We start from the raw sequence: 21,296 nt of genomic DNA on the forward strand, positions 1-21,296 counted from the left end.
GAAGTGTCTGAAAAAACACCTTGACATTAATAGCATACAAGTGTCCATGCTGATGTTTAGCCAGTGTCCCTCCTAACAGTCACTACCTAGAGGGTAGCAAGTGAAGACTTGCTGCTCTGGGTAATTGGTTAATTTTTTCAGCTGATTCTCACTGTTCCATTCCCTCTTCCTGCAATGTAAATGAACTGCTTGTGATCAACAGATCATGAAGATATCCACTTACCTTATTCCTTTTTACATTAATCTTCATATTTGTGTTAGATGCCAGTCAAATGTAATTTCTATTCATCAAATACAACAGATAGCATCTTCATGTGCTTCTTTCTTTTATATCAGTTATTGTAGAAACTCTAGCCTATTTCCTTTTTGATCTTTGCATTAAATTACTTTATCCCAAGCACTCCACCACCTCTTTTACTGCAGTTCTGCAACTCACATTTTTGTTTCCCTAGCAAATCTTTCATGACTGCCAGATCACAGTCCATTCTTCTCCACTTGTCAGAAAACAAGTTGCTCAAAATCATAGTGTCACTAATGAAGCCTTGTTTTGTGTCAGTTATGTTCTCCCTTCTTATCACAATAACCCAAGCTTCCCCTATAGTCTCCATGCCTTCCCACTACAATGTTACCTCCCTCCCACGACTGACACAATATCCCAATGTTCCGATATTTAGGCCTTCCTGTAACGCATCCAGTTCCTTCCCCTTTATTCCCTAACTTCCCATAGTGAGTCATGTCTGAATTAGTAACAAATCCCCTATATCTCTTGCTTGACTAAGATAATACATAGTAGGTATTGATAATATGTATCATGACCTATCATATAACAAGCTGGCCAATATTCATGGCCAACCACTGTTTCATGGAGAAACATACACATAGCACTGATTCTTCTTTTCCTCATTTGGAAGCTAAAGAAGTTTCTCTTTTCTCCCAGACCACTAATTTGCAGGAGAGGTGTGGGAATATCATACGTCTGAATCCTCTTACTCTCTCCTGAATTGAAGTTAGAGGGTGGATTAAGAAACCATGAGGTGGGTGACAGGCTAACAGGTATGAGCAGTGTTTCTGTAAGCAAATACCTTTGCAGAGCTTACACAACTGCTTCCTCTTTTTGTTAGCTTCACTGTCATTATGTTTTTTTTTTTTTCCTCAAAGGGACAACTGTAGTGCTGAGTGGCTAATCAGAAACTCTCTTTAATACAGGCAAGGCCACATAAAACTGATACAGTGCTGGCTTTGGCCCCAAACTCAGTAGCAGTGAGAAATAGTTTCTGCCAGGCACCAGGTCAGTGACCTCTGGGAAACTTGCTCAGTATTTGTGCAGCCAGAAAAATCACAAGTCGTTACTTCATCTTTTAGTCCTCAGTTGAACACTTACCTCCAATGACACTTATAGGGCTTGTAGGGACAATTCATGATAACTGTTACTAGGGTCCAGCTAAGCTACTTTTCTTCCTTCCCCTCATCCTGGAGATAGTATATGGAGGCACATTGTTAACCTAAACAATACATGTACATGTTTGTGCTAGGCTAATGGGTTATACATTATTTTAGCTCCACTAAAAATATATTTTGTTTTCAAGAGAACCATTAAATGCTAATGTACCTAAACATTGCACTGGACTTCCTTGTCAACAAACAGAAATGTTTTTCTCCAGTGTTTTCTTGCTGAAGATTTCTGTGAAACACCTAATGAATTGATTTGGAGTAGTTTCAGATCCCAAACTGCATTTTACATTTTTTTTTTTAAGACATTTGATAAGAGAAGATTTTCTCCCAGTATTTGACTCTCTGGAATCAAATTTTTATGGAGGTGCCTTACTTGCTAATGCTAGCAGGCTAGGAAGAGGTGAACACTTACATATTTAATCTCCTAATGATAGCTGACATTCAGATTAAATGCATACAGTAAGAAAAATTGCCAGAAGCCTCACCCTAAAGCTTCTCTTGGATCCCTCAGAACTTGGACTTGTGTCTCACATACAGACTTTGGTCTCCACAGGACTATGCAGCTAAATTAATATGCTGTGTGAAAGACGGTGTAAGCAAACACCACACAAAACCATTCAAAAGAGTGGTAAAATATTTCCAGATTTTATCTCCCACAAAGTGAAGGCCCGAAGGAGCCAAATACAGAAACTGACCTAATTTTTCACTCGCAGGTTCTAACATCCAGCACTCATGCAGCTTCCACCAACAACTGGCTCCCTCAGATCTGGTCTATGGGCACAGGCTGATCAAAAGCACCAGGCAACATTTGACTTGGCTTTTCCCACAGAACACAAGGACACGATATGGCCTCCCAGTGGCACCAAGTCTTTATTTAATCAGGAAAAGCGCATCTCCCGGGGCTCTCCTGTATGCTCCAGAAGCAGATTCCCAACAGGAGACTGTGTGGTCACCTCAGAGGCCTTAGTGCCAGCAGTCAGGACAGGCCAGGGCCATCCAGCACAGCTGTGTAAAGGAAGGAGTTTAGAGCAGATCCCAAGACCGCAGCTAAAGACGTCAATTATTGTTGTGCAGCCCTAAGCAACAACTGGTTATTCTGGGGAGACACCAGCCCAAAACACTCCCGGTGGCTGCAACCCTTCTGTGGGACGAGCACCGTCAGTTAAATACTGGGTGAAAAGCAGGACACTGAAACGCGGACCCCACGTTTCGGGACACGCTATCCCAGTGCCTTCGCTGTGAACCGGTCTGTTCTGCCACATACTGTCAGCAGAGAGCAAAATGCGGACAAAGGTGACGGGTGCGAACCCGCACAACTCCCGACGGCCGCTCAGCCGAGACCACCTCCTGCCATGCCGCACACGGGCCGCTTGGCGCGGAGCACGCCGGGAGCTGTAGTCCCGCGGCCGTGCGGCCCCGTTCCTGCTCTGCCGGGTGCAGGCGTTTGTGCTGCATCCCCTCGGCGCCGCGGTGTCCTGGCGGGCAGCCTTGCTCGCCTTCACCGGGCATGCAGGGGCTGCTGCGGCGGCTTCTCCCACCGCTTTATGCAGCACGGCCGGCGGCCGCTCGCGCCTTCCTCGCCCGGCGGGCTGTACCCGCGTTCCTGCGCCTCATGGCGCTGCGGCCGGCGGCGGGAGCCGGAGAAGGAGAAGGCGGCGGCTTCTTAGGCGAAGGCGGCGAGACCCCGGAGCACGGTGAGGAGGCGGCAGGGGAAGGGGCAGGGGCTTGCGAGGCCCCAGGTTCCGCCTCTCCTGCGGGCTACGGACGGCTGCGGAGGGAGAGGCGGGAGAAGTGAACCCGGGGCCTCGCAGGCGCCTCAGTGCGGTCCTGGCGCCCTCCTGTGCTGAAGGGCAGTGTGGGGCTCTTACGGTCCCCCCGCCGTTGCGTGATGTCCATTAGGCGTTAAACGGTCACGCTGGGCAGATCGGCTGTAAAAGCTATGGCTTGAATAGGCATATCCAGGAATAGTATGGAAAGGGTTCACAGCGGGGGCTGTGGAGATCGTAGGGGAAAATGATTCAACATAAGTGCGGGCTGTCGCTAAAATGTCTGGAGTTTGTTTTCCGTGCCTGCCCAGCTCTGTCTCTGGGCTTCCAGGCAGTGTAAACGTCTAACCTGGCCGAATACTAAATCTGCAGGTCTTTTCTCCAAAGTTCTCTGTTTGTTGTTGTTTTGTTTGTATGTTTCTTTTTTTTTTTTTCCCAATCTCCTTCAGTTCTCTAACAGGTTAAGCACTGGTGCCAGCACCAGAGGTTCAGAATGCCTGGAGAGTAAGACCATCTATTTAAGTTAAATTGTGTCCAAAGGATTACTTTGTTATTAAACATATGAACACAGAGTTATGGAATGGTTTGGGCTGGAAGGGACTTTAAAGCTCATCCAGTTCCAGCCATCTGCGCAGGCAGGGACACCTTCCGCTAGACCAGGTTGCTCAAAGCCCTGTCCACCCTGTCCTTGAGCACTGCCAGGGATGGGGCAGCCACAGCTCTGGGCAACCTGTGAGAGTGCCTCACCACCTTCACAATAGAGAACTTCTTCCTTATATCTGAGTCTACCGTCTTTCAGATTAGAGCCATTATCTCTTGTCCTATGTATAGCATAAACATATTAAACATTAACATAAACATACTGAACAGGGAATGGTTCCTGGAGACCTAATCTCACCGTGATCTGTGATGTGTAGGTGTCAAAAAATAGAAGTTTATTTGAAATTATCTGAAACTGTAATCTATGTGTGGGGGAAGAGGGCCAGGAACAGGGTGCAATCAGATAGATTTTATTGTTTCTTATTGTTTGTGTTCTCTCCTTTATGAGCTAAGTGTATGAGGATTTTTTTTTTCTGTTGGAACAAATGACTTAAATACTGCTGAAGATCAGCAGCCACTTAAATACAAATATGGAAATAACGTATGCACCTGTTCATACATGAAATTCAGGCTAATTAATTAAGCATGCAATTAAGAAAAAGGAGTTTATCTTCTAACAATTCAATGGTCAAGGAGTTCCTATGGAAGCTGATTTTGTTCATAGAATCATAGAATAGTTAGAGTTGGAAAGGACCTCAGGATCATCTAGTTCTACCCCCCCTGCCATGGGCAGGGACACCTCACACTAAACTATATCACCCAAGGCTTCATCCAGCCTGGCCTTGAACACTGCTCTAGATCTCAGATTTTTGAGTGGACAGAGCAAGGTAAACAGTAAATCTGCAAAATACACCCCTTAGGTTCATAACAGTCCTTGTTCTGTAGCTGATGATACCTTGAAAAAAATCCCTTTTGCTCCTAGCTGGTTCTGATTCTGCATTTCTGAGTGGTGTTGGTAACTTTTCTCCCTCAGACTGACCTATTTTTTTGTTGGCTTCATGGATTTCTGTCTTGCCCTTCACTGTGAGATCTCTTCAAAGGAAGGGCTGTTGTTTTCTGTATGCAACAGTCTGTTTTATGTGAGCTTTAATCTAAAGGTTAAATACTAATTTCATTATTGCTCTAACATGTTTGTTGTGCATACTTCTTTAGTGTCAACATAGGGAACAAGCAACAAATCTAAATACTTTGTTTGTCTTTAATAGCCTCAAGGATAAAGACAGGTGCCAGACTACAACCACAGAGTGATTATGACTCCCTGCTGTAGACTGGGGTGAATTAGCCTTTGTTCATGTTCTTCTTTTACTTATCTAGCATAAAGCAATATATGCAAGAAACATTCCATAGGATGATAATAACCCAGACTGGGTCTGTAATGTTTATTTTTATATATGTAGTGTAGCTTTGCATGACCCAAGAATATAATATGCACTTTTGCTGCCAAATTTTCCCCATGGGCCAGATTTGAACTATCTGCACTGTTCACAGAAGGAGCTTTGAAAATGTGTTTTCTGTAGTAATGAGCTGTCCTGGGATAAACTGCAATTCTGACATAAGGCTTCTTCCACTACAGTAATCCCATTGTGGAGTTGTCCCAAAAGAGTATTGCTGGATGCCTTGTTATATGCACATTTTTTTGCTGCTAGAGAATTTACTCTTTCACTTTTTAAGGTATAACTCAATATGCCAATATTAAAGTTTAGTGATGCAGAAACATGAAGCAGGCTTAAGGAAATGAGTCATGCTTAGTTAGTACTCCTGGGAAGAAAAGACATTTTTAAAAACTTGTTAGTGGAAATTATTCTGTCATTGTGGTATTACTCTGAGATAGAACTGCATGCATATCTTTATACATGCAAGATGAAGTTTGATTTGCATTGATTCCTTCTTTAGCTTAAATACTAAAAGTCAGTTTTCAGAGTGAGACGTTCAGATAATTGCTGTCTGTAATGTTTTACAGTGTGGGAGATTCAGGGGTAGAATAAATGTCTCTTGTCTAAATGATATAGTGAGCTGAAAACTCTTTGTTTTATGAGGAATGGTAGGATTCCCTTCCTGTTCCTTCAAGCCTCATTTTCTGTGTATTTACACATTGGAATTCATTTGCCAGTGCTTGTCTGCACTGAATTCATATGCCATGCAGTTTTCCAAAGTTAATGTTATGTGATGTCTGAAGACTTTATTTTTTTTATGCTCAGTTGTATAATTTTTTTCTTGCATGTAATTGCTTTCATTTAGAATCGCGCAAGACCAGAAACAGTTAAATTAGAATGCTCAAGTCCCTTGTTGTTGCTGTTCCACATAAAGCAGTAAAGTATTTTTGCTGATATGTTGACAAGGAAGAAGAGTGGCATTCTGAAGGGGCTTATATGTCAATATTTATTTACTGATAATTAGAGAAACATATACTTGTTATATTGCCTGTGTATGATATCTCTTCATTGTCAAAACGGAAGACCCAGTGTGTTATCTTAATATCTTTCAGGTGAGCTAGAAAATGTACAGCAAAAGAAAATCTTTGAAGAGAGTAAGAAAGAGACAAAACAGATGGAAGAGCCATATCCTGCTGATTCAGTGGACTCTCTGATGGCAGAAATGCCATTTGTCGACACAGATATTGAGGATAAATTTATTAGTAAGTACATTAAACAGTAGTTTACATCATGCACATAGCGAGCTGTGCACATGGAACAGAGTCTGTCTTATTAGGAGTCAGTCGTGCAAATAATGTACTGGAGTACATTAAAAATTTACCATTTGGGGATCCATTGCAACAATGAGTCACAGAACAAAGACACCTTGTATGTCACATTACTGTATGTGAACTTCTGAAATGACGGTTTTTATGATCTCTCTTCCAATATGTACATTCCCAACATGGGGCTAGAAGTACACCTGTAATTAGACAATGGATGTCTGCAGCCTGATCATCTTATGGGTATGTGTCAGGCCGCATGGTGAGAGAGGGTCTGCAAAGGTCTGAGGAAGTACATGGGAGAAAAATAATTTATGGTGCCGAAGAAGAATTGAGGACACACACTTTCACTATGTTGGAAGGTATCTTTGGGAAAGAAGGTAGAGAATAGGTCTGGCTTGGATTAAATTTTTTTCTGGGCTGAGTTTGGTCCTTGAACTATAGGTTGGCCAGTCCTAGTCTAATACAGCCTTTTTCTTTAATATTCCTATGTATTATGTATGTATTAGGTAATATTTTATTGTGCTTTCTATTTCAAAATGCAGAATGCATGGGATTTTTAAAACTTAATATTAGCCCTTTTGCTCTAAAGTCATATCCGTATTCAAGTAGACAGTTTGGAGGTCCGTTACACTGGAGTTGATGAAATGAAACACAGTAGTTTGGAAGCTGCAGGTCGGTGTTAGCAGCTTGTAAACTCTGCTTAGAAGTGTAGGCTCTTAGTTCAGGTATACTCTCCACTTGTCTGACTACAGTAATTCAGGCTGGAGTAGGATCTATCAATTCAGAGTATGGGCAGGTTAGATGTCTGGCAAGACACTCTCCAGCCAGTTAACTGAAGTCCAGCTCCTGTTGTCATGATATTGTGTTTTTGTTTTGATTTTCTGTATGCTGAAAGCAATTGTTTTTATCTCTTCAGTGCACACAACCTCTGAAATAAATATAAAAAAGAAAAGAAAGAGGACTACTGGGAAGGAAATTGAGGAAGACACTGAGAGAAAGAAGAAAAAGAAAAAACAGCATAAGCCAAATTATTTCATTTCTCTTCCAATTACTAATCCAGAGGTGAAATACTTTATTATACTGATTTGTTATAACCAGAATTATTTCATCAGTTGCATATATTTATAAGAAGAACAATGTTTGATTTTGAGCAAAATATTTTTTCCAGGTAGTTTAAAAGGAATATTAGAAGCTTATTAAAAGAATAACTTTATATTGTGTAAGATTTTTGTGAATAAAATTGCCTACCTGAAAAAGAGTAGGGGAAAAATATGTTTTTATTCAGTTTGTCAGTCTTGTGGATTTTGTGTTATTTTGCCTGAAGCTGGCTTTGTACTGTTCCAGTATTGCTTATTTTATCATTTACTTAGAAAAAGGGAGACATTCCTTTTTAATTTAATAAGAAAACCCCTAGCAATATTTTTAGCTCTCCTTATGGATAGGAATTTGGATCTTTTACTGTTTTAACTAGTCAGTTTGTAGTTTAACATTTTCCATTTTATTTAAAATTCAAACAGTCCATTGTTTTAGTGAGATAATGTTCAAATGGATTCAATAAGTACAGAGAGCTCTCTAAGAAAATGTATTTTCTTGTAATAGCACATGTTGTCTGATTTGGACAGTAAATGAGAATGATTTCTTGCATGCTGCAGGATGTCTGGTACAGCTTTGATACCTTTTGTGTCTGCAAACAAGGAAAGTAGATACATAATGTTAAATCAGTTTACCATCATTTCCAAATTTAGGTGTATTTTTTAATACCAGAAGCTATCTCAAGTGAATTTTAACTCATCAAACAGCTACACTATCTGTTCTCTGACAAAGTCAAATATTAAAAAATCCAAAATGAAAATAAACCAACATAGGTTTGAAAATTACTGTGCAGTCTTTGAATCTTTAAAATATACTGTGTGAAGAAGAGACTGCAGGGGCTGGTTTCATAAGTTCCAGGATGGCTCGACACAGATACTGTGGGAGATCTTTTGTGCCATCTTAGTCTGAGATACCTTTTCTTCCTGTCTGTTCCATGATTTAACAAGTGCAAGAATAATGTAGGGGTTATATAGTCTGATAATTGAGATTTTCTGCTCACAATTGTTACTATGGTTGGTTAAATGGCTGGTTGAGTGGAAAATTCTTAACTGTGCATGCTTTTTTGTATATCATATACTTAGCCTTATATAATTTACAGAGGTAAAGGAGCAACTATACTGAATCTCACAGTGTTTGGGAACTCCAGGACTTTGCTAGAATGTTTTGTTTATACTTGCCTCCTTAAATGTAGAGTTGTTCTGAAACAGAAAATACATGTTGGAATTTGTATGAGCAACATTAACCAAAATTTAGACTTAAGACACCTGGTTTCTTGATAGCCACAGGGAATCTGATAATTACTGGTAGTATTTCAGTTAGTAATGAGAGACCTTTCTTTTTTTTTTGAGCATCTGGTTTTATTTTACTGAAGCGTTTTAGGCATAAGCACTCTTTCTTTATATTGTTTGTAGCATTACAAGCTTTACACAGAATCATTTTGTAATAAGAGATGTTTCTGGGTCATTTAATGAACTCTTCCTCTTGGAAATTAAACACTTCCCTTTTTTTCCCTTTTTTCATTTTAATTATGTGTTGAATCTTCAGAAATAAAATGTGGTGTACCATTAATTTTGGATTTATCTTGAACTTTGCATTATTACTTGTGCAAAAATAGTTAGATGATTATCATTGTATCTTTTTCTTGTGAATTTACGTTATGTTTCATCTGATGAAACCACTTGCTCAGTTTGCCTTTCAGTATCCTCCACATAATTAATCAGTTAAATCTTTAAAGCTTACAGTCTTTATAGTCACTTACTAATAGCATCCGTGCAGTAAGCAGAGCTAAGTTATTTTATTACTCTTCAGAATAACATTTGCCAAGTAATGAGAGAGGGGACCTTGAAATCAGAATTTGAGGCCTTATTTTGGAGCACTTTTTAAAATAATCTGAGGGGGAAATTGTTAAGTATGATCTGCCTTCTGACATTTCTTTGAGTTAGAAAATATCATGTTAAAAGAAATAGCATGATAGTAGTTGATATGTAACATAAAACTCTGTAAAGTAACGTAAGTAGCAGGTTAAATAGTAATTTAAAGTTTTCATTTATGCAGTGGGTCATAACTAGTTATACAGAGAAGTTGGAAGAGTCCTGTTTCGCTTAATTAAAATTCAGCACACTCAACTGTCAATTGCACCTTAGATTTATTGAAGAAAACAGAATGTATCTGAAGTTCTGTTATGCATTGTGATGGCACAGCTAGGCTACAGCTATTGTGTTACATTTTGACAACATAACTTCTGGGAAAACACTAAAAATAAACTCCTGAAATTCACAAAAAGATACTTGATCATTTTTTTATTAATTCTGAATAGTCTAGATTGTGTAGAATAATGTCACTTTAGGCAGACAAAAATAACCTACAGTCTTCAATAGAAATTTTGCCTTTATCAGAAGGGCAGCTTATTTTATACTTTCTTGGTAGGTTCAGCAGTAGCTTGTCTCTTGAACTGCTAACTGTCCATCTTTGGAATTAATCCTGTTCCAAAGATATGTTATTTGTTACATTATTAGCTTGATTTCCTAGTGGATTTTATATAGGTGTGAGCCTACGTATCTCTTTGCCTTGTTGTAACCCCTCTGGGGTTTTGTGGGTTTTAAACCTTTGCACCAAAACTAATTTCTCTGTTAGGTCTTTGCTTACCATGCTTTAAGAAGTAACTCGTTTTGTCAGATGGTCAAGGTTATTGAATTTGATTTAATTTAATTTCCATTAACATATTGAAGAATTGTTGCAGATTTTTTGGTTTGCTTTGTTTGGTGTTTTGGGTGATTTTGATTTGTGTTTTATTTTGTTTTCTGGTCTTAGTGGGTTTTTTTTTTGTTTTTGTTTGTTTGTTTATTTGGTTTTTTAAATCACTACAATAAAACTATTATAATGGCAAGCACAGTTAATATTTTGTATACAATTTATAAAGCAGGTATAGCCATACAAATGATTTTCAACAAAGAAAACATAATTCAACTAATTTTAAAGAAAAAGACTGAAGTTTGAACTGTGTACACATTGTATGGAATTTAATTGAAATATGTTTGAAGAGAATGTATAAATTATATCTGTCTATTGCGTAGTATAATCAGAATTCCAGATCAGGTATCTCCACAAATTATTTACTAGATATTCCTGTTTCATATATCCTATGTGCGTGATCCTGAAAAATGTCTTTACAGAGACGTCTACACATAGGAGCACACAAGTTTAGCAAAGCAGGCAGAGAAAGTCCTTGAAGAAGCTTTTTATTTGGATTAATGGCAGTATAAAACTGATTGATCTTAATCTTTTCCATGAATTTATCATACATATGGAAGCAGACTCCTAGTAAGATGTGATTGGGAGTGTCCAGTGATTTATTAATCACTCCATTTGTACCCACTTTGGGTTTACTTGGCTCAATTAACACAGCTTTGTCAGAGGATAAAACTTTCTCCTGCTAGAATGTTTTTTACATAAAAGTTTGATTTCATTTTGTGTGTTTTCTTTTCACTTGCATGATGGGATACAGTAATTGTAACTGCTAACTCTTGTTTCTACGTCTTTCTTCCCAGATTAATAGAAGTATTCAGACTGTCCAAGATGCAGTAATACAAAAGGATCAAAGATTTTCCAAAGCAATGGTTCACTCCGGCTCATTGCATGTCACCATGTTCGTGATGCATTTATCCAATAAAGAAGAAATTAGCATGTAGGTATTTGGTGTTCAATTTGGAATATACAAGTATTGTTGCTGGAGTTCATAAAGAGGGGTTCATAGAAGGGGTAACTGATAGTTATTTTTTGCAATACAGGGCCTTAAAATACTAGGGTTACTGAATATTTAATTCTTGTTGTTCTTAAAATGCTAATCTTAATGTTAGTAATTTTCATAATTTGCAGTATGTCATGAGCTCTGAACTGAGTATGATTTTTGCCTTTGCATTTTCCTTATTGTGTGCTGAACTTGCATGCACAAATCTCATGTTTGCTAAAGCAATCATTTTAAAACTGTTTTGTTGCAAAGTGCAATGAGCAGATTATCAGGGAAATTTTCGTAGTTTAGCAAATGTTATAAGCCGAATTAGTAATTGTTGCTGAAAGACTTCAGTGGAATAAACCCTAACTCCAAGGTTTTTTTATGCCTCATGCAGTTACAGGTTTGCTTCTTCTTTTTTTTTTTTAATGTCCCTAAATTAATTTATTATGCCCAAAATTTAAGTACACTTAAAAGTGAGGTGGCTATCAGGCCTTATCAAAAGTATAATTTTTATGTCACTTCAGTGACATAGCCGAATTTTTATCATATAAAAGTTAGAAAAGTTGTAGAAAGATGTACATATTATTATACAATGATGTCTGTCATGTCTATGATTCAACTGCTTCCTTTATAAAATGCAGTTCTTTGGTTATTTTTTTACTATTTATCACAAGCCTACTTTAATGTACAAGTTCAACGGTTGATACAAAGATGTTCAGGCTTCTAAGTCTGTCTCTACAGCTATAATTTATAAATGTTCGGAATAATAATTTATGTGTCAAGTTGTAATTTTGAAGTGAAAACAAACAGTGTATTTAATAGTCCTAATTTATACAGACTTTCTTGGCAGTTTCTGTTTAGATGTGGTATGTAATGGCTTGCATATGTGATGTCTCTATATTCACATATTATAATTACAGAATTGATATTACAGACACTTTGGTAACTAACAGAATACTATGTGAAGTGCTGATAAATGGCCTACTGGCATTATAAGAACATCTGGGAATCCTCTGTTGCTTATGTGTCAGTTTTGTACTGCATTGCTAATGAATCAAAATTCATCATATCCTTTTCAGTCTGTGAAAGAGAACTCTCATGGTTTCGCCTCCCCCAGATGTGTTCTTTCAAGGCCCCTCTGTCATATATATGTGTGTATACATATATATATATATATCTTACTGGCTTTCTCTGCAGTGTTAGAATGCATGTGGTCCGTGTGCTAAATTACCTAACTAAAATACTGAGTAAGTGCAGTGAGATGTTGCTTTGGTTATGGTACAGTTACAAAATAATGTGTCTAATAAGCATATGTTGAATATTTTTTTCCTCCAGAGGTTTGGCTGTTAAAGTGCAGGTTGCTCATAAGAAAGAGAATCCAAGACAGAACATAATAACCATTTGGTAGTCAAGGGCATGCTTCTAATAAGGAGTATTTTAGCTAAAAATATTTAACGCATCTAAAAATAATGACATACATCAATATATCTAAATCAATTGCCCTGCTTGTTTTTCTCACTCATTTCCTTGAACTCTATATCCTTGAGGACTCTACACTGTGAGTATGCAAGTCTGTCAGCAACCTTGTCTCCAATGGTCTGATCTAAAGGGAGAGAAACAGGTAGCAAGGAACATAGAATGTAAAGGAAAGCAGAGGATATTACATCTGGTAGACTCTTCTCTCCATGTGCCTTTTGTCTCCTGGGGTAGACAGATCAGCTTCCTCCTGTCCTGCTTGATGAGCAGACTGTAGTAGCACCAGAACATGGATGGGAACAACCACTGACTGCATGCTTGAGATTTTTTTTAAAAAGGGTTTGAAGCATGAACTTTTTAAAAAGGTAATGTGAGAGGATATCTTGAAGGCAAATATGCCTCTTCATAAATAATTTTTAAAGTCCTAAACTACATCAAACAAAGATTCTCAAATTCAGTATACTATGCTACTCCTGGATCTCCTCAGCTTTCATTGTCTGACTGCCACCCAAACACTTACTTACGGAGTTCTTCTCTGCCTCTCCCAGCAGAACTCCACAGTCAAGGCACCCAGGAGTTGTCCTCTAGTCAGCAACAGCTTCTCCAGATTCACCCCCTTCCCTGGCCAGATGCCTCCTGTATGCATCTAGCTCAGATATCTTCAGGTATTCTAGACTGCATTTTCTGTTAGGTGGGATTCTGCTTTCTGTGTAATCTTTTGGGAGAAATTGAAGAGTAAAAAGTTGAATTTTCTTTTCTTTACCTCACCATTTTTTGATAGCAGGTTAATGGGAAGAAACCAAGATCCAGGTTTGTAAAAGGACCTGTGTGTAATGTAGGCTGACAGTAATCCCTCAAATAAAGTTCAGGTAGTCAGCTGGGTAAGGGAGAGTTCACAGATCCTTAGGTTTGGATCCATTAAATTACTTAGATATCTACAGTTTTTCTACTGTGTTTGCACAATAGTGCCTCTGTCTATACAGCAATGAAATGTGTTGAATGCTATTTGAAGTCAAAATGCGTGATAAGAATGTGCTAAACATAACATTCAATTCAGCACAAAGCCCTTTGTATGGTATTTTAGTACATACAGCTTTCACCCTGAAAATGGACTATCTGTATTCCAGGCCACCCTTTTTAAGGGAATCCAAACCTGCAATACCCATGCGAGTTTCCCGACTGATTTGCTGCGGTCTAGCCTTCATGAATACACGTCACATCTCTCTTTGTAGGACTATATGAAATCAAGAATGTGAGATTTTAAAAAGAAAGAAAAGCAAGCACTCCCTTAAAGCAAAGGATTTCTAGTCCCTGCTAATTGTATGCATAGCCATGTGATCAGGTACTAGAAATCAGGATACCTGCCTTTGCAGTAAATGCCTTCATTACCAGACCATAGTGTCAAGTTCTTCCTTCTTATATGTCAAAGACTCTGTAAATCTAACATTTTCATTATAAACATGAGAGCTGGAAGGATTCAGTTTGGCACTTTTATTTTTTCAGGGTTACTTTTTCTAACATGTAATCATAATAAACTATTCAGAAATTTCTAAAAAAATCACTTGGAACTTCAATGCTGTAATGTTAACATTACAACAATACAGAAAAAACAGGCACTACTTCTGTAATCCTAGTTCGTATTCACTTAGAATATTCTGCTTAAGGCTTTTTTTTTTGTTTGTTTTAATTCTCTTTCCCCACTTTGGAGCAAAATGCTTGTAAACTTTTTTGTTATCCCTGAGGGTTAGTTGCTCTGAGTGTAACTACTATTTGGCATCGTAAATACTATTTGGTATGAAATAACAAGAAGATAGCACTGTTGTGTTTGTTACTGTTGACTTCAGTGGAAATGTTTGTCCTTGTGCATTATTCTTAGAAAGCAATTGTTAGATGTTATAAAGTGATTGATAGAATACAAAAATACAAAATATGCTAGAGTGAGATGACAGGTATTCTAAATATTTTAGTGTATACAAGATCATCTATAAAGAAAAAGAACTAAATCTTAAGTGACACAGTGCTAAACTGAAAACACACTCCACTCTTTAAATTGACCTTTCATAGACCTAATCAGGTGGAGTTGACCTGGTCAGTGAGTTCTCCTGCACATCCGAAAGTGTGGAAATATAATACTTTGTTCAGCTGGGGATCAGAGCTTTCCATGGCTCTCTGTGTACTAGTTCTCAGATGCAAAAAAATTGGAGATTGGTTTTGGGTATTTGCATGATTCACTACTTAGAAGCCTGCTGCAGTCTGACACAGAGTATTTGAAATGCCTTTGGAATATTTGGTTTGGAGCAGTTTTCAGGTTCATGTGAGTAAATAAGCCTCATGTGAGTAAATACCTGAGAAGTAATCTGACAGGTATAATCAATATTAGATGATGGGTTTAAAGTGTCTTGAAGTATACCACATATGGAAGACACAGGAACAGGCTTGTTTAATGGTAATAAAAGGGTAGCTAAGTGGCAGAGATTATGCTGAAAGAAAAATACCTTTGCTAAGGAACAAGTAATGGCATTGTTGTTTAAAGTGGCTATATAGGATATAAAGTACTTTGAGGCTGTAGATTAAAGCCGCATAAAAAGCCACAGGAGGACTACATCAAATAAAGGTATTTTGTCATGTAGTCCACTTTAACACCTTTCTTATCCTGGCCTAGGTTTTAATTAAATGCATAGTTCTCATCAAGAGTCCATCTTGTTAAACACATGGAAACGTGTGTAGAGTTATTTGTAATTGTACAGGCGTAAAGACTATAATTTAGCCTGCTTTAGAAATCAGAGTGATGGTTTTCATCTAGATAGGACAGAAAAAGTGAAAAAGTCTCTTGAACGTTTTTAACCTGTTACTGCCATCTAGCGTTCAGAGAGTAAGGTAGGTTTAGTGAAAATTCAGCTTCTTTCAGTAGAAGTAAAAACTGTGAGCATGTGAGAGTACTTTAGAAGACACTAAGAATGCTTATATGGATTTTGTTTAGCAAGTGAATCACTTCAAGTGCAGGTCAAAACAAATATTTCATGTAGTCATACGTACACTTAATGTGGCTAATAAAATTTTTAAAAAGCTACCAGATTTATGCCTCTTTCTTAAGTTATGCATACATTATGTGTGCGTGCTACTTATCCCTTAAAGAAAGTAAGCATGAGTTTAGAATGCTACTTCTTTTAATAATCGGAAATTCCTGACAGCTCAGCTGAAAAAATTAATGAAAATTAATGAAAAAAAAATAATTATTTTAAGATGGAAAACAAAGGGCTTCCAAGTAAGAATCTTATTTAAATGAGATGCACAGAGTAATAGAACCACTGTCATCGTAATATGTGGTCATGTTGAGGACTGAGATACACTCTTTTGAGGAATTACAACTGTTGCCAGGTCTGCCTTATTATTTCTGTGGTTTTACAGCTGGGTGTATGAACTAGTTTATAAAATGGTAATAATACTGAGTTCATTGACAGGAAGTAGTGAAAAAGTATCTGAGTAGATAATAAATTGATAGTAATAAAACTTTGTGATTTTTTTTATTTATAGAGAATCATAGAATAATTATTACTAGCCATGTAAACAATTTTCAAATAGATATTTTCTTTCCTCTTGACAGAGCAGTTGGTGCTCTTTCAGACAGCAAGGATTTTATAGAAGATCTCCTGAAAGGAAAAACAGTGGATTTGTCTTTTCAAGGAATTCATCACTTCAAAAATGAAGTTGGATTTGTGAAGTTGGCAGAAAATGATCATACAGCTATACTTAAAGAAATAGCAGGTACAACTTGTCAGTCTAGTTTAAATGCTTTAAAAACGTTTTGGCAACCTAGATGAGAATGGAGCGCAAAGATAAGTTGGTGATAATGTAGTCAACATTAATTTACCTTTAATGTCTGTAAGGGCTATGTAACAAATTTCCCAGCATAGTTCAAAAGGATGTTAATGAATTACAGGCAGTACTGTTCTATATCTTTATATTTAGTAAATGTAAAAAGCATAGTAGTTGTAGATGGATATAAAGATTATATTCTACCTTGTTTTGGTTCAAGTACCATCTGCTGTTTCTCAGCTGATATTTGTACCCCTTTCAGTTTGCATATTCATACTTCCTGACTTTGAGAACTGTATCCTTGATACATCTTACCTGGCTTGCAAAGTTACATAATCCTCTCATTTGTATTCTGAGTAAGGCACTGAGGGACAGTGATGTTCTTTCATCTTTCATGATCTGGGGGAGTCTTTTAAATTTGCATTTCCTGCATGTTACACATACCACTTAAATCACAGCCAATTAATTGTGACTTACAACTCCCACATTGTGTAAGCGCATATACAGACACACACACGTGTGTGTGTGTATAGGTGTATGTATGTACTTTATGAATATGAAATAAATGTAATAATAACATAATCATAAAATGTACTTTTATACTTCCATATATGTATGAAGTAAAATCTGAGCTTTCTCTGCACCCTTAGAGGATAGGGGGCATTCAGGAAAAGGACATGACTTGTCTGCCAAAGTTGGATTTGATGCTGCTTCAGCTTGATGATTTTTAAATTTTTTTTAAGCAGTTGTGGAATCAGTCAGTGGCTTGTTCAATATTAATTGCCTTCCTGTAACAATTAGGAAGTTACTGAAAGATGTGGCAGAAGCATGCTACTATGAGAGCAAACCTCTCAGTTCTGTCTTGCCAGTGGAGCTAAAGCTACTGCCTTTGCCAGTCAGATAAAATGCATCCAAAGATACAGTTCAAGTCAGCAGGAGTCTGTAAATTAAAACAAGTATAAATACCAGCTGAGAAACATCTCTCAGTACCTAGACCAAACTGAGGTGGAGTGGAGATTTTATCTATGAGTCTATACTTAAAGTATGTTGTTTACAGATCCTAAATAAAAATTCTCAGAGAACAGTACTGATTGTAATTCATTGGTGTCCTTTAAAACTATCCCGACAATTCCAAGTATTCCTTGGAAAAGTTTCTTTAAAGGAGTTTTTCAGTATTGATGAATTATCTTTTGTGCTCTGAGGAATTTGAGGTCACACCATTTTTTGGTAGTGCAGGGGGGTTGGAACTAGATGATCTTGAGGTCCTTTCCAATCCTAACTATTCTATGATTCTATAATATCTCATATAGGACATTTTGCAGAGTAGCAAAGACTGCTGCTGTCACACTACCTCTTTGCAGTCCAATACAGACAAAAAATGGGGAAAGTCTGTATTATTAATACAGTCCTTTCTCTAGGAATTCATTAGTTTAATTTCTGAAGTGCCTTTAAAAAATATTTATTATTTTTTAACTTAGGTTTTAAAGAACAATTGAACACTGAGCTTTTCAGCTTACTAAATTGCTTATACTGTTATTGAGGAATGCTTTATTATTTTAAGCAGTGTTTGATAGCAGTGTATTTCTAATATTCAGTATGGTAGAAATGGAATGATTGTTAGAGTTCCAGAGAGGCTTCTGTTCTCAAATAATCCTATAATTATTTCCAAGATTGAATCTATGAAGTATTTCTTCAGTCCTTTGGACGTTGCTTCCTCATCCTTGTCTTCGAGTTTGTCTTTACATTTGTTTGAGGGTGACAGAATATTGTATGTGTGCTGTTCTGTAAACTGAGATAATTAATAAAAGGTATTCCCATTCAGGACCTCTTGTGGAAGGAGATGAATATTTTTTGTTAGTGACAGAAACTTGGTTTTGAGAAGTTTATAGTTAAGAACTCCAAAATAATTAATTTGCTAGACATAAGAGAGCTAAATATCTTTGTAACTACAGGTAATAAAGGAGTTTGTTATGCATGATTTTTACACAGCTGAAACTAGTGAACCAGATTTTTATAAAGAATTAGAAAAGGTGAGATCAGATTTTGACCTGTTTTTCAGTTTGACAGTCCCTAGTAGACAAACTTGTGGTACAGTTAAATTCAGCAAACAAGCAAACCTATGTTTTTTTTGTAAAGCATAGCTACTGACACTCACTGGTGAGCATTCTTTGCTTGTATTAGAACTACAGCTGTACATCATTATTTTCACAACTCTGCTGTTTAGTTAAAATGTTTCTTAATTCATTGCTAAATATTGCCAACTCAGCAAAGCATTTCTTGGCCTTAGGCCTGTCCTTCAGTCTCTGCGCTTCTACAGTGATGTTCACTTTCTCTGGCTTTAGTTCTGAAACAAGGTAGGAAGCTGAACATTACCAGGAGAAAATGATAAAATGACTGAAAATGTTTAGTGGCACGACTTTAGTTTATGCTGTCTTAACATTTCTTAGTGACTGTTCTGACCTAACTTCTGAATTGCTGCTGATTTTGGAGTATCTTTTTGTGCCTTCTTGGAAGTGCTAATATGATTTCCTAACACATAACCTTTGTGAAAGCAAATTCAGTTTTTATATTGATGCTTTTGCCAGAAGAAAAGAATGTGTCTGTAACTAGGTAACACTGAAGATTATACAAGTATGTTTAAAAAGTTAGCTTAGTCACACATCAAATTAGTGGAAAGGCCAGGTATGAGCAGGAAGAAAATTAATACACTGAATAGTTTCTATGTATGTCTTCATTAGATTAAACAGCAAAGCATTTAATCTAAGTAACCTGATAAAGCCAGATAATTTCTTATTACATAGACACCCTTTAGGGCAGTGCAGTTTGGAATAGAAAATAATATTAAATGAATCCATGTGTAGTCTTCAAAACTGGTGAGGTCAACAACAGAGTCGTTAGGATTCTCTCCCCTCCCCAAGTGTATAATATGTATAATTCCTTTAATGTAAGAGTACACTTACAGAGTTCATTGCAACACAGTTTAGTTTGCGTGCAGTTTTTACAAAACATTAGCAGACAGACCTCTAAGGGCCAAACCTCCCATGGGAAGTGTTGCATCTTGGAGAAAAGAACGTGTAGTACTTCCTCTGGGTTGTATGTGACACAGTAAATACACCTTCCAACATAAAGAATCATATTAGCAGAAATGTGTCATTGAGTTTATTTTTTGTAATACATTTAATTATTAATTCAAAACAGGCTGTATGTCAAAATTATGCCTGGTATTCCTGCTCTGGGGATGGTATCCTGAATGGACAATTATACAGCTGTGGGAGAAAATACTGTAAATTCTTTTCTGCTGGGCTGCTATTGTCAGGATCTTTTGTCAAGATTGCTATTCAGCTCTTCATCTATACTGTTTTAAGCTTATATATGTTTGACAAATTATCTGTCACAAGTTTATTCTGGCTCCTAGTATGTCTTGCCCTTGATAAAATGTGTCCCTATAAAGCTGCTGCTTTAAAACTGAGCCTGGCAGAAAGAAAAAGATATATACAGTACTGCCTGCAAGGATGTTAATCGTTCTGGTTTTGTCCATGGAACAGTAAGGAGAAAACACTTCTGCAGCTGGTTTGATATTTTTGCAAGACCTAAGTTCAGTTCATTACAAAGTTACTCTTTTGCTACTTCAAGATCATGGTTGGTTTCTGTTATGCTTTAAGGTGAATTTTGACTTCATGTGTTATTTTGTGTTCGGCATGAATGTTGTAGGAAAAACATTTGTAACAAGCAATAGAAAAAATATAAAGTTAAATTAGATTGTTGTAAGAGTCCATTTAGTTCCACAAACTATATGGAAGTTTGTTTGATACCAATAATGTCTGAGTGTGGTACAGCATTATAATGAGAAGGGCATGTCTAACACCAATTTAAATGTAAGTTTGCTAGAACCAAAAGTTCAGGAAAAGCAGAGCTAATATGGATCTTCTGTTTGTTGTGATTTGCTAGTTTTTTCCCAATGATCCATTAAAAGACATTAGCATTATAGATGTATCTACCAGAAATAGTGCAAAACTGTTATGACAGAAGTTTGAGGAGTATTTTAATCACTCTTTGTCCAAGTCTTTTTACAAATCCTGAGCTAAAAGCGATGTATACATTTACAGTGATCTTTTAAAAAGAAGTTTTCATTTCTTGTACTTTGCTACACTACAGAGTATTGGAAGGACTGTTGTGGTTTAACCCCAGCTGGCAACTGAGCCCCACTCAGCCGCTCACTCACTCCCCAGTGTTGGGATGGGCAAGAGAATCAGAAAAGTGAGAAAACTCTTGGGTTGAAATACAGATAGTTTAATCGGTAAAGCAAAGCTGCATGCACAAAGCAAAACAAAGTATTCATTCCTCACTTGCCATGGTCAGGCAGGTGTTCAGCCATTCCCAGAACAGCAGGGCTTCATCATATGTAATGCTTACTTGGGAAGACAAATGCCATCACTCTAAACATCCCCCCTTCCTTCTTCTTCCCCCAGCTTTATGTGCTACCAGGAACATCATATGGTATGGAATATCCCTGTGATCAGCTCTCTCACAGCTCTTAATGATCTGAGATCAGCTGTCTCAGGTGTGTCCTCTCCTAACTTCTTGTGTATCCCCAGCCTACTTGCTGGTGGCATGGGGTGAGAGGCAGAAAAGGCCTTGACTCTGTGTAAGCACTGCTCAGCTG

The 21,296-nt window shown here is 37.4% G+C and overlaps 1 protein-coding gene across 3 annotated transcripts in view; it reads left to right on the top strand.

Moving 5' to 3' along the window:
• The first annotated feature begins 2,871 nt into the window (after positions 1–2,871).
• The window catches only part of AKAP7 (A-kinase anchoring protein 7), an 87,186-nt gene continuing 68,761 nt past the window's right edge, over positions 2,872–21,296 (top strand). For all 3 annotated transcript variants that reach the window (XR_004549497.1, XM_034061079.1, XM_034061078.1), the window contains exons 1-5: positions 2,872–3,146; positions 6,304–6,453; positions 7,433–7,578; positions 11,157–11,293; positions 16,422–16,582. Coding sequence is in view for 2 of the 3 variants with exons in the window: in XM_034061079.1 (XP_033916970.1) it covers positions 2,960–3,146; positions 6,304–6,453; positions 7,433–7,578; positions 11,157–11,293; positions 16,422–16,582 (781 nt within the window). In the remaining variant the exon portion in view is untranslated. The remainder of the gene's footprint in view (positions 3,147–6,303; positions 6,454–7,432; positions 7,579–11,156; positions 11,294–16,421; positions 16,583–21,296) is intronic.

Source organism: Melopsittacus undulatus, chromosome 3, assembly GCF_012275295.1.
Source record: "Melopsittacus undulatus isolate bMelUnd1 chromosome 3, bMelUnd1.mat.Z, whole genome shotgun sequence".
Taxonomy (NCBI): domain Eukaryota; kingdom Metazoa; phylum Chordata; class Aves; order Psittaciformes; family Psittaculidae; genus Melopsittacus; species Melopsittacus undulatus.